Source organism: Pocillopora damicornis, chromosome 13, assembly GCF_964200805.1.
Source record: "Pocillopora damicornis chromosome 13, jaPocDami1.2, whole genome shotgun sequence".
Lineage (NCBI taxonomy): Eukaryota > Metazoa > Cnidaria > Anthozoa > Scleractinia > Pocilloporidae > Pocillopora > Pocillopora damicornis.
In genome coordinates, this window is record NC_142682.1 from 5,695,612 (window position 1) to 5,707,725 (window position 12,114).

The following is a 12,114-nucleotide window of genomic DNA, read 5'->3' on the forward strand; positions in this document are numbered from 1 at the left end:
TTTTCTGAGCTACATCTGCTAGCATACAATAAAACCAAGCACATGTTGTATTTGTTGTAAAGAAGAAATATTTGTGCTAATTAAGCTGAAACAGCTTGGCATAAAGAAAGGTTTAAGTTTTTAGGATCATGCATGTATTCTCTGAACAGCTCTTAACATGTGCTTTGTGTTTTGTTCAGAATAATCTCTCCACATGTTTTTATCTTCGTGTGTGACATGAATCAATAATGAGATAAAAAACACCTTGGAGAAAAGGTTAAACAGCAGCCACAAAAGTACAACAAAATTTGTCAAAAGTTAGCTATCCATCAAAGGTTTAACTTGTGGAGAATTGGCTGTTACCTTTTCATGGACGGAAATTTTACAGCTTGCACAATATAATGCCTCACAAGTAGCACAACAAATAACAGGTTCTTTGGACTCACAAACTGTACAAACTGCTTCCTTCATGCTGTTGATATCTTTCACCACAGAGAAGGATAAAAGACATACTGCTTCCTAAACACTATTTATCAATATTCTCACTTGCGAAAGTAGCAACAAATGCACTTCCTCTCCAATCAATAAAGAAGTGTTTTATTTGCATATATTTACATCTCTACCACTAAGTCACGGTTATTTTAAATGCAGATTTTGGAACAGGTCAGTAATAAATAATGCATGATACCTGCTAGCAATAAATATCTATGGCTATCTTAATTTGAACTTGTAAAAAAAAAAACAGGCATAAGAAAAAATGTAAAAATATTGAGCCACAAGAACAACAAGTTCAAGCATAAAATTTTGATATCAGAAGTACAAAACAATAGATGCTAAATCCGAAAGGGTGATTCAACCACTTAAAAATAGACTTCATTGTCTTTTCCCAGGGATTATTCAAATAAAAGCACAAATTAGGATTCATTAATTCAGAAGTGTATTGTGTTCAAAATGGCACGTTTTTTCCTCACCTATGTGTGATATTGATAACAAGGAAACTTTTATTAAATATTCAAATCAACTTGCACATTAGTTAAGGAAATGAAAGAGGGATGTTAGCAACAGACACAAAGCTGAAAAGCATACAAACTTAGGTTAAGCCAGCATAAAATAATAATAACAATCACTAATCTTCCTTCAGCTCTGTTTCAAAAGTGACAGAAAGGAACTTTTCTTAATTCTGAAACTCTCAGCAGGGATCTCTAGCCTCAGAAAGTGCAGTGTGCAGAAAGCAAGAAAGTCCTGTGGAACTAAGGTAACTAACCTTGCCTACAAAAGATTTGACTGCAAACACAAGGCATTGACATGTTTTTGAGAATGATACAGATAAATTAGGTTGCATTCACTTTCATTGATGCATTCAAATTCAATTCAATCTGTGATGGTCAAATGTTAAATTTCATCCATTGCATGCATGGTGGTATTATTACTGACAACAAATTCAAAACATGAAATTTTCTTCTGAAACTCCTAGCATAAAAAGTGAAGCTTCAAAATGTAAAGTAAAAAACAAACAACACAGTCACTGTGTAATTATACATCTGAACCTGAAACTGTCATGTTTTGAAGTAATTACAAATAACGAAACAAAAACATTCCTTTCAAAAACAAATGGCTGTAAGTAGCACACCATCTCATGTTGAAGTTATGGAAGGAGCAAACTGCATTCACACTGGTATGAATTTGTTTGCATTCATGGCAGAAAAAAGTTCAAACTTGAAATAATATGGTTTTACCTAACAAATGATAATCGGCATGTTACAAAGACTCTTCCTACAGTAAAATAATTTTTTTACCATGGTGGCTGCTTAGATCTAGTAAAAAAGTGTACTTAAAACAGAACAATTAAAAGCAAGCCCTAAAACTAGTCAGTTATAAATTACTGTAATTACTCTGAGCAATGCTGATTGCTGTACACAACTCATAAAGTTACCGTATGAATTCCAATGCACTTAAAACCTACATGTATTCACAAAAAACCTTAACTTTTCAAGAGTCATATTTTTCCTTTGAGTCTAAATCCACCTCTTTTTACAGTGTCAACTTCCTCACATAGGTTTCTTGTGTAAAGTACATGCCGATTATTTCTCTGACACATGGCAAATGTTAACTCGCACAGCTCTTCATGAGCACATTGCTCTGCAGACTGAAATTTATTCAATACACTCTTACACTTCGGAGGACTAATGCTTGAAGTGCTAACACTCAAAACATCTGCTTAGAAACTCTTTACCGTGGCCAATTTACACCAAATTATCCTGAATTTTATTCAGTTAAGGTGAATGAAAGTAGCCTCATATAACAGCTCCCATTTGAATTGCTACAAAATTTGTAAGTCATTATTATGATAACATCATCATTTGAAAGTAGTAGAATGTAATTAAAGAAATGAAAATCTGAGCTGTATAAGCAAAAATAATTAAAAACATACATTATATCTATAAACTTACTAAAAAATTAAAAAAGATATCATTCATTTCAAATTAAACTAAATCCAAATTTCCTGACCCATGACTTTTCTAAATCTATTCAACTGTTCAAGTCAACCTCAACACTACTGGGATACCTTTTTCATTGTCTACACTGTAATTCTGAGAATTGGGAAGAATTCAAGCTACATATTACATAAGTGTACAATTCACAAAGTACTGTTCCCAATCAACTACTAAGTGGGGCAAAAAACACATTTCAACCAGCCTAAAAACCAATTATTTCTTAAGACACAAGTTCAGTCAGTTGCTCAAGAGCTTAAACAAGTTGTAAGTAAAAATTAATCAGTACAATGTACATGATCATACTTTCTTGGTTACAAAGTGCCTTCATACTGTATAACACATTTAAGAGTGACCAGGAGAGAATTTGTTCCTTGCAACATTGAAACAAAATCAAGCAGACAAGTCATGAGATCAAAGAAAAATATCAATTAGGTGATTATTAGTTGATCCAATACCAAATTCTCCATACTAACATCACATAAATTCTATGGCAGACAGTTAGGAGAATTACTAGATTAGATTAGATCTTGGCAGCAAAGAGGTGAAGTTAAAACCAGTCTTGGTCATCCCTATTTGGCTTTCAGTAAAACTGGGCTCCACGTGCATGTAAAAAACTTTCATTATCCAAAAACTACATGTTGTCTTTTGCCATAGTGGATACCATTTTCGGGAGGAAAGAAATTACTAGCATTACAATATTGCTCAAATCAAAGAAAGAGATGCTTGAAGAAGTTTTCAAGGATTTTTAGGAAACATTTCTAGAAGTTTTCATGAATCAAGGATCAAAAATCAAGTTTGAGAACCAAGTTTTGAGGGACTGTCAACTTACTTTTAAGCAATACTGTTGCTCTAATTTTTAACTTCAAAGCAAAAATCATTCTTCTAGCATTTAATAACCCAGCTAAAAATTAGTTGCTTCTTTTCAATTCAAGCTTGAACAGCTATATGTATATACCATTTGCTGGCCTTTTTGTTAAAGCCGAAAATTCAATTTAATGACCAAAGTTCAGTCACAACCCCAAATTACTCACACTTGGCAATCCATGCAGTTGTTTCATTCAATTTATGACATAAAGGTGTCTGACAAACCCTCTTGCCGATCACCAAGTGTAAACTGAAATAATATTTATTGATAGAAATTCAAAGGTTTAATGGAGCACTAGTTGTGTAGTTTACCTTTTTGACTGTTGTTGAATTGTCCTGAGCAGTTTGTTTTGTTCTTGTTGCAGGTTTTGGTGGGTTGGTGCGATGTGAGAGTGTTGTTTTTCCTGTGGACTTGCCACCAGCAGCCTCACTGGATGTGGACTTTCTACCAGCAGTTTCATTGGATGTGGATTTTGATGGTGATGCAGTTTTCTGTATTATAAATATACATAGTAATTAATTATCAACTGATATCATATATCAATCCAAGGTGAGACTTTGGTATTAGCTTTAACACTTGGAGCCCAAGATGTTAAACATTTGTTCTCTTGTGTACTATTAACCAAAATACGGGGCTACTTCTGACATTAACCAAGGCCTGTACAGAGCCAATTGTCCTCATCTTAAAACAAGAATACAGGGTAAGGCTTTCAGCAGTAGAGGGCTCTCAATCAATTAACAGTTAGTCTGCACAAGAATCAATACGCATGCTTACAAAAGCTTACAAAAGCACACCACTATTCAAAAACCAAATTAATGGTGAAGATTACTTGAAATGCCTTCACTTGCATCTGGGTGAATCCTACAGTTTTGGGGCATGCTGCATGCATCAGACGTGACTATTACCCATCACCAATTGAAAGAATTAACCATTTCACATTTGGCTATCTGAAGCAATCAAATAAGATGCAGTCTTCAAAATCCTTGAAAATCCCAATAAGTCTTTATTTCCTTTCAAATTAAAAACAATTTCTTTATCTGGTGACAAAAGTCGTGAGTTAAATTTTGATCTTAAGGGTGAAAAAATGACAGCTGCTTTAGTTTTAAGGTCAAAACTTTCTACAGGGTTGCTAAAAATATCCATTTAGCTTAAGGCATGCCAAATCAAATCCTGTGTGCAATTATCCGCCATCAATACAAAAATGCTAATTTCAGTCGATCAAATTTAATTTATAGGAATCTTTCCATTGCCTCTTCTCTTTACTACTTTGCTGTTGTTGTTATCTTTTTTAATTTGAAAAGAGATATGTTTTGGTTTAGTTTATTTCCCTATTGGTATTAATTTACATCTTAGGTTTCAAGGACTGGCGAGAAACCCTCAAAAATTACAAAAGTTCCAATATCCTACTGTACATATCCCACTGTACATATCCCAATACTAATGATCATTCAATCTTGAATTAAAAATAGATATTTCATAGAGAAAATACCCAGATGTGTATTTAACTACAGATTGAAGAAATAGAGAGTGATGTGCGATCAAAGTTTTCCCATAAAGAAACTGTCTGACAGATCAGCTGATATCAATTTTGTTCAAATTGCTTCCACTGTCGCTTCCAAAATGTCAACAATATCACTTGTTCAAATTAGGAAATCAAACAATTCAAAGTGAAAATATTTTCTTTGACAGCCTAAAGAAATAACATAAAACAGTTTTTAATTATCCAAGGTGGCTCTAACGCACGAAATTCGACCACAACATCCAGTTATATTCAAGTAAATATTTTAGGGCAGGATGTACAATATGTCGAAGTAAAAAGTGTTGTTTACTCAAGCAATAAGCGCTCTGAGGGGTGCGAAACCTTAGATGTAAGCTAAGTCAATTTTTCTTCCCACACGAAGCAGATTTCGAACAACTTTTATCATTGCAATCGTCGATGAAAATCTAAATTCCTATACAAATGCAAGAATATTCGTTTTTAAATTGTTACAAAGCACAACAGTTTTTCTGAAGATTGCCGAGATGTTGGTATAGCTTTAATGCGATGAACAGCGAATTAAGAATCTTTTATCAACAGACATTGAGCTTGTGAACGAACAACGCTGCGAGTGGTAAACCGAATGACCAGTAGAAAACGGCGTAACTACAAAAACACCCTTCAAGCAATGACGGACAAATGGAAGATTTTCTAATTTTATGAAGAATCACAACCCATTGAGCGAGCCGACAACAACATTCGCTTGAATTTCTTCGGCCCACAAAATCTGAGAGAATAAACTGTCGAGATCATGAAAGAAATACAAACAGCGATGGCAGATGAGATTTGGCGTCAATTGTCTTACCTTTAGCGCCGTTTGCCTCCCATGAGAAGAGCCAGGGCGTTCGCTACTGATAGCAGATCCTCGACTTCGCTTTGAGGAGGGTTCTGTCTTTTCACTGAATTTAGCTTTCTCAGAGAGATCTGATAACCCTTTCACTTTTGTGACTAAAAAATGGAGAGATGACACACAAAAGGAGAGAAGAAAATTCACTTAGAATGAAGCCATAACAAGCTGTTTCTTTCGATCGACAGTCGGTCGATGTTAATGAATGGGAGGAAAAAATGCTCTGTACATCCAAACCTTTTTCAACTTTAAACTGGGACATAATACGATGCCAGAAATAAAAATTTGAAGCCCTTGTAGATCGATCACAACACCCGGGATTTCACATAGCGGATCTAAAAAGCCGTTTCTACCATGTTTGACGAGACGAAGGGAAGTAAATCCCCCACGATGCGTATAATTTCAATGCAGACTAGACAAATTGGCTTGATGGTAGGAAATATGAAACTGTAAGCTATCATGACGTCACCATCGGCCTCGCTTGCAATTATATTTGCATTTTCAAAGACAACTGATGAAAGCTGTGATCAATAAAAAAAGGAATTCTTAGTCATTTTCAATGAAAAATCTGATAAAAGTTTTGGCACTATCACTCAATATGTAATTATAATAAAGACGTTTGCTTATTTGTATTGATTCTCTCTCTCTTCATTTCCTCAGTGAACCGTTCACGTACACCAAAAAATTTTTTTCCAGAAATACATTTTGGACGCTTCACGAGGGCTAAAAACATTTCTTTAAGACAGACCATAACAGAAATTTTCAAACACAATTTTACGAGAAAAAAAAAAGGAATGAACCAAAGTCATGTATAACACACAGATTACGTGACACACATGATTTATTGGATTACTTTTTCAACCAAAAATTCTAAAGTGAAAACATTTCAGTAAAATAAAAGTATTAGAATTCAGAATTAATTGAAACATAAGTAAGGTTTGCCGACCCATCCGAATGAAAAATCTAACTACAAATGAGAAAAACAAAATTTAAGCCACAGGAAGGTGACAAAGCACGTCCGACACAGATCTCCATAGCAAAGAAATGATTAAAAACGATAGACCTGTCTGTAAGTAATGATCGAAGCTTGTCGACACAAAGAGTGTCTGGAAAGGTCTGAATAACATCATACCATCACGTAATTTATCACGTAGAGGGAGATCTTCTCCATTAAGCATACATTTCTTGTTTTATCATTTGAAGTAAAAGAACCCTCGCTTTATCTCTAGTTTAGCTCACTTACGTAAGCTGAAGAAATGAAAAGCTTAAGTTTTACGCACGCCAAAATTAATCTATACAATGCGGTTCTTTTAAAGTAACGTTTGATTGTTGGCAGGAGATTAAAAATTCTGGTACACTTGAGCCGCTCACACTTTTACAGTACCCGCTCTGTAATATATTAACGGCAGGTGAGAGGGAATATTTTTAACCCAAATAATTCCGGAGGTGGCGAGGTATTTTCTATTGTAAGAGGGGGGGGGGGGGGTGGGGGATTTAACCGTATCCCCAAGCTAAGTGCTATCTCTATTCGTACATTCCAAAATGCCCCTATGCAGCAAGTTTACACAATTATTAAGTACACCTCTGAGCAAACTAATTAACAAAGTCTGGAGCGTTCGAGATTGATAAGTAAACAGTTCTCCAAAAGAAGGACTTGTATAACATGTACTATAATGTTGTTGAGTACGACCGCTAAGTACGATCTTGATAAAACATTTGTGAGAAAATATAATTAACGACCATTTGCCGATAAATAGCCATCGCTAGCCACCGACACTGAGGCGAATACCTGTCAGTTGTATATACTAAAACAGTGAGGTAATTTAGTACAAAAGGATGATTGTAACTCATTTATGCATGCAACGTTTACAATGTTTTCGGGAGCAAATCCTGCGTGAGTTGCTCAAAGGTAAACAGCAAAGGGCTTTCGGAGTTTGATAAGCCAATCAGAGCACGCCTTCACTAACGCTATCCACTGAATCAGTATACCCTAAAGCTAAAATACTTTACTTCTAAAATCACAACTAGTTCCGCACCGCAACTCGGAGGGTCTGGCCACTTTTAAATTTTCGTTCCAAAAGATCCATAGCCAAGAGAATTTAAACTCTTGATGGGTAATAATCAAGCGCGTCATTTTATCTGCTCACGGTTCATTTTGCCGTAGCTGGAAGCAAGGGCTTTAGAAGTAAAACTTAAAAAAGTACTTGATAGGCGGAACGTCTGTAGCGTGTGGAACAATTTTTTATTTTGTGGGAAGATATCTCGAAATTTTCAACGACATCGACCCGAAACTTCTTCGAGCTGTTGCTCTCAAGGTCACAATTTGCATCCTCAACTAACGGCGACATCTTGTTTCCTTCCAATAGTTTTCTTCTAATTCCTCAAATTTAAAAGGGATAATTTATACACCAAAATTAGACAATGAAAATATAGGTTCAGCGCTTGTTCAAGAGCAAAAGACCATTGTACCTGTCTACTACGTCCCTTTATTGCGAAACAATTAATACCTTGTTCTCGCAATGCATGCGTGCCCTCCTATTAGCCTGATCACGTGATATCGGTTTTAAATGCGCAGTACAGGATATGAAGTGCAATACTGAAGAATCGCCTTAGCTGATTCGGCTGTTCCGTTGAACCCAGCTGATAAAATAATTTTTGTTTCCTTCATAAGAGTCTTTGATTAATGTGTTTCGAATTAGAATCGTAACTTTCTTAGTATCGTACGGTTAGTTCTTTTGTTGTTTTTGCAGCTAATCTGTGAACCTCAGCTTCTGATGACTAAAAAATGAGAGCAGGAGTCGGGAGAGGCTTACTCTCTGATTGTGTGGGGTTGGGGTGGGGTGGGGGATGGGAGAGAGCCTGGGTTGTTATGGCTCAATTTGTTACACACTTCCATGCCCTAACTTTTCGTTATTGAAAGCCCCGACACGATGTTATTTTACTGCTACTGAGCCGGAAGCACTAGAGCTACCCCCCCTCCCCTCCGTTCTTTTTCGGAAACAGAGCCCGAGATTCCTACCCCGTTTAAGGCCTTGAGGAGTTAATGGAAGTAGATTGGAACATCCTTGTAAGGAATGGATGATCACCATGAGTCTACAAAGAGTCCATTAAGACGTGAAATAACCCAGAATAAAAATCAGCACTACAACCCATTGACGCAATACACCCCCCGCGAAGTATGGGCTTCTTCATTTGAATTCACCACTAAGGTGCACTTATGTCCCTTGTTCAAGTGAGAAATTTCAGCCCATTTAGTCCTTAGAAGGGATTTTGGCGGGGTTATTGCTCATAAGAAAATTTCAGCTCAGTTACCGAGACGAACAAAGCACCCATCTCTTGAGTTTCATTGCGGTTGCTAAGCTGAAGTTTTGCTAAGAAAACCAATTTTAAGCACCGATATTAAGTTCTCCTCAACCGATCTGACCAGGTTTTCCTTTGCACGTTAGAAAACTGTCCTTCGAAGAGAATTTGCCCGTGAGCAAATCCCCATAATTAGCGCTTCAATACGCGCGTTTTTCTGCTCGCGTTTCTAGAAGCGAGATCTTGAAAACCGAGAGGTCTTAATGTGTAATGTGGTTCTTCATGCATTTCTGGAATAAAAACAAAGTTAAATTGAAGAACATGCCAGAAATATAGAGCTAAACGCTCAGAACTAATTACACGGTAGTCTTTTTTTTAGCCTTCGTTTCTTTTCATATCATCATTTTCTTTAATGGTGGGGTGTTCAAGCTTTCTGGACTATGAACAAGAGAAAATATAGAAAGTTTGTTAACAGACTCATCACTCTGTTTTCATCGCATTGCGTATTTCTGGATAAAATCTTTGGCTTGCGGTCATGTGGAAAAAAAAAAAACAAACAAATCAGAAATACTTTTATCGACATAATTTTTCGTTGTTTTTCTTTGACAACCTAAAGTGATTATAATCTTAGAAGTGTCAGGTGAGTTCATTTTCAAATAATGTTCTCACTCACTCACTTAAACATTTAGTTCCAGGCAGGGAGTCCATTTGATGACAATAAGTCAGCGGGGATATTTCTTTGCATGACAGTATCCATTCATTTTTTTTTCGTTTACTGTCAACCTTTTTTCCCTTGAGGGAGGGAATCGGAACTTAAAACACCTTTAATATTATCTGCGTGATGTTTCCCTAACAGTAAATACAAAAAGCGAACTTACTCAGAACAGACAATGGAGCATTTTGCTATTAAAGATGAAAAGGTTCGCGGAAAAGCGAACGAAATTCTCTTGAAAATAATCGGACTTGAGCACGAAAAGATTTTTATGATGTTTCTTTCAAAAAATTTTTAAAAGCGCATACCTGTGTTTCTCTCTCTCCAGTCACTGTGAATCGGGTCGACATTGAAATTCATTTCTGACTTCACATCATAACAGCACTACTTCGATAAGCCATTTGTCATCAAGGATAGGGACATGCACATAACCTAGGAAAAAAAACCAAGGAATTAATTTTTTAAAAACGGTCTAACCAGACTGTTAGGACGTTCCAACCTTCCTCTCAAGGAAGCCAGCATATGCGTTCGTTATTTTCGACAGCAAGGGTTCCAAAGGCTATCAAATGTACTTAAAGCGTTAAGAGATATTGCTCGAATATTTTGACTGAGTACTTTTATGTTTTGGCTCGAAGGCATATATCAACATTAATATTTGAAAAGTTCTATAAATGCACCCAGCGGTCTTTCAAATTTGGGAGAATTAGAGTTACTTTAATCTATAAGCTATCTTAGTATATCTTGCGATGAGGCCTGTCCTTTCAAGTCAATGAGGGAATATCTTTCTCGGGCCTGCATGAATAAGATCGAAAAAACAAGTGGTCTAGCGTTTCTTAAAAAAAAATTCCTAGTCTGCATCACGAATTGTTTCAAAATTAACTCAGTCTCTCGACTGAGTTCTCTTATAAAATGACTATTTTTTTGCTGAAAGTTTGGACACTGTTTCCAAAACTCCTTGATTTTCTTCGCCTTTAGTTCAGTTAGCTTTTTAGCGTTTTAAACACTGAAGTACAGCACGCTCATCAGAGACCATTGGACCCACATTATCTTTACATGTTAATTTTGGAAGCATTACCATTTATGATAGTTTGTTTACGCGCAACGTGGTCTGAATAATGGAACAAACCAACCAAGCATTTTTCCTAAGAGGACAAACAAGTTATAAGTACTTTCAAAAGTACACAAGATTATGAAAGCTATGATCATATGAACAGAGTTTTCTCGGTTTCCGAGTGAGGATTTAAATAAACGTTAAGCTCTGAGTTTTTCATAAGTTTCATGTCAACTGTTTTTCCTTTCGAACATTTCAATTCTCGAAAGCATTGTGACTTTGGGGAGGTCTAATTATTCGTCGTTTCCTGGTGCGAATAACATTTCGATTAATCTATGACAAAAGATCAAGCATTTCATTCAATAAAGGGGATATCTTTTTTTTATCTGAAACAGCGATGTGCTGATAGTGGGGGCTTGCACGCCAAAAAAATCTCTCCATCAGTTGGATAACGAAAATATTTTCGGAAAATTAACCCACAACTTCTTTACATAGCGTGATTGCAGCCTGGGAAAATTCGCAATAATTCGAGAGAGCTACCATCTGGAATAATGAATCGAAATTGATTCAAATGTGCTTATAAAATTAAAAAAAAAAATGGTACGAACTGAAGGATATATTCTCCACCACACCGAAATGGATAAAGATCAGTCATTTTGTTTTACCACGAACATCAGGAATAATAAAATTCCATCGAAAGCTTTCTCCCCATTATTTCAATAGAGTAAAACGTAAACGGGAAAGGGAATTGAGGGGGAGGTGTGGGGGAAAATCATTGGGGTGGGGGAAGACCCGTGGGGTGGGGATGAACGGTCTGAACAAGCACGTGAGTTTGCGAACGGGCTATAAAACATTTTAGCGGGCTAAAATCTCCTTCAGCTCGCAAAATGCGCCACAGTGCCAAACAGAGTGATAATAACCAGATTTATCAAAACCTGGATTATTGGATAATGCAATTCAAGAGTTCTCATTGGCTTAACCATCATGGGTTAAGATCCATCATACCATGCTCTACAAATATGGTAAGTGTAAGCGGTTCTTACAAAATTAAGTTGGGAAGATTTATCAATATTTTGGGGCGTTTTTGATAAAACAACTATTTCATTCGCGCTTGTTGGATATGAAATGATAGATAGTCAAGATAAATATTTATAATCTCGCGATCATCTCATATCCAACACCTGCTCGTGGAATAATTGTTTAATATTCATTGTCACCATCAGTACTATAATAACAGTAATAATAATAATAATAATAATAATAATTATTATTATTATTATTATTATTTCTATATTTGTAGCCTGGATCATGCCACTATTTTCAAAGAC

At 36.0% G+C, this 12,114-nt stretch overlaps 1 protein-coding gene and 1 long non-coding RNA gene across 14 annotated transcripts in view; one reads left to right on the forward strand and one right to left on the reverse strand.

Moving 5' to 3' along the window:
• The window catches only part of LOC113677925 (uncharacterized), a 26,524-nt gene extending 16,198 nt beyond the window's left edge, over positions 1-10,326 (reverse strand). For 4 of the 13 annotated variants that reach the window (XM_089192360.1, XM_089192359.1, XM_089192363.1 and 1 more), the window contains exons 1-4: positions 10,235-10,294; positions 10,044-10,167; positions 5,682-5,824; positions 3,651-3,830 (exon numbers count right to left, since the gene is read on the reverse strand). In XM_089192360.1, the coding sequence (XP_089048486.1) occupies positions 3,651-3,830; positions 5,682-5,824; positions 10,044-10,095 (375 nt within the window). In that variant the 5' untranslated portion in view covers positions 10,096-10,167; positions 10,235-10,294. Of the gene's footprint in view, positions 1-342; positions 578-3,650; positions 3,831-5,681; positions 5,825-5,960; positions 6,309-10,043 lie in introns of those variants that run through there. The other 9 variants (XM_089192362.1, XM_089192365.1, XM_027194787.2 and 6 more) reach the window with 4 other exon arrangements.
• Positions 1,096-3,879, forward strand: LOC149035141 (uncharacterized). The gene is made up of 2 exons (XR_016182548.1): positions 1,096-1,234; positions 3,704-3,879. It is a non-coding gene; the product is annotated as an uncharacterized LOC149035141 (long non-coding RNA).
• Positions 10,327-12,114: the final 1,788 nt, after the last annotated feature.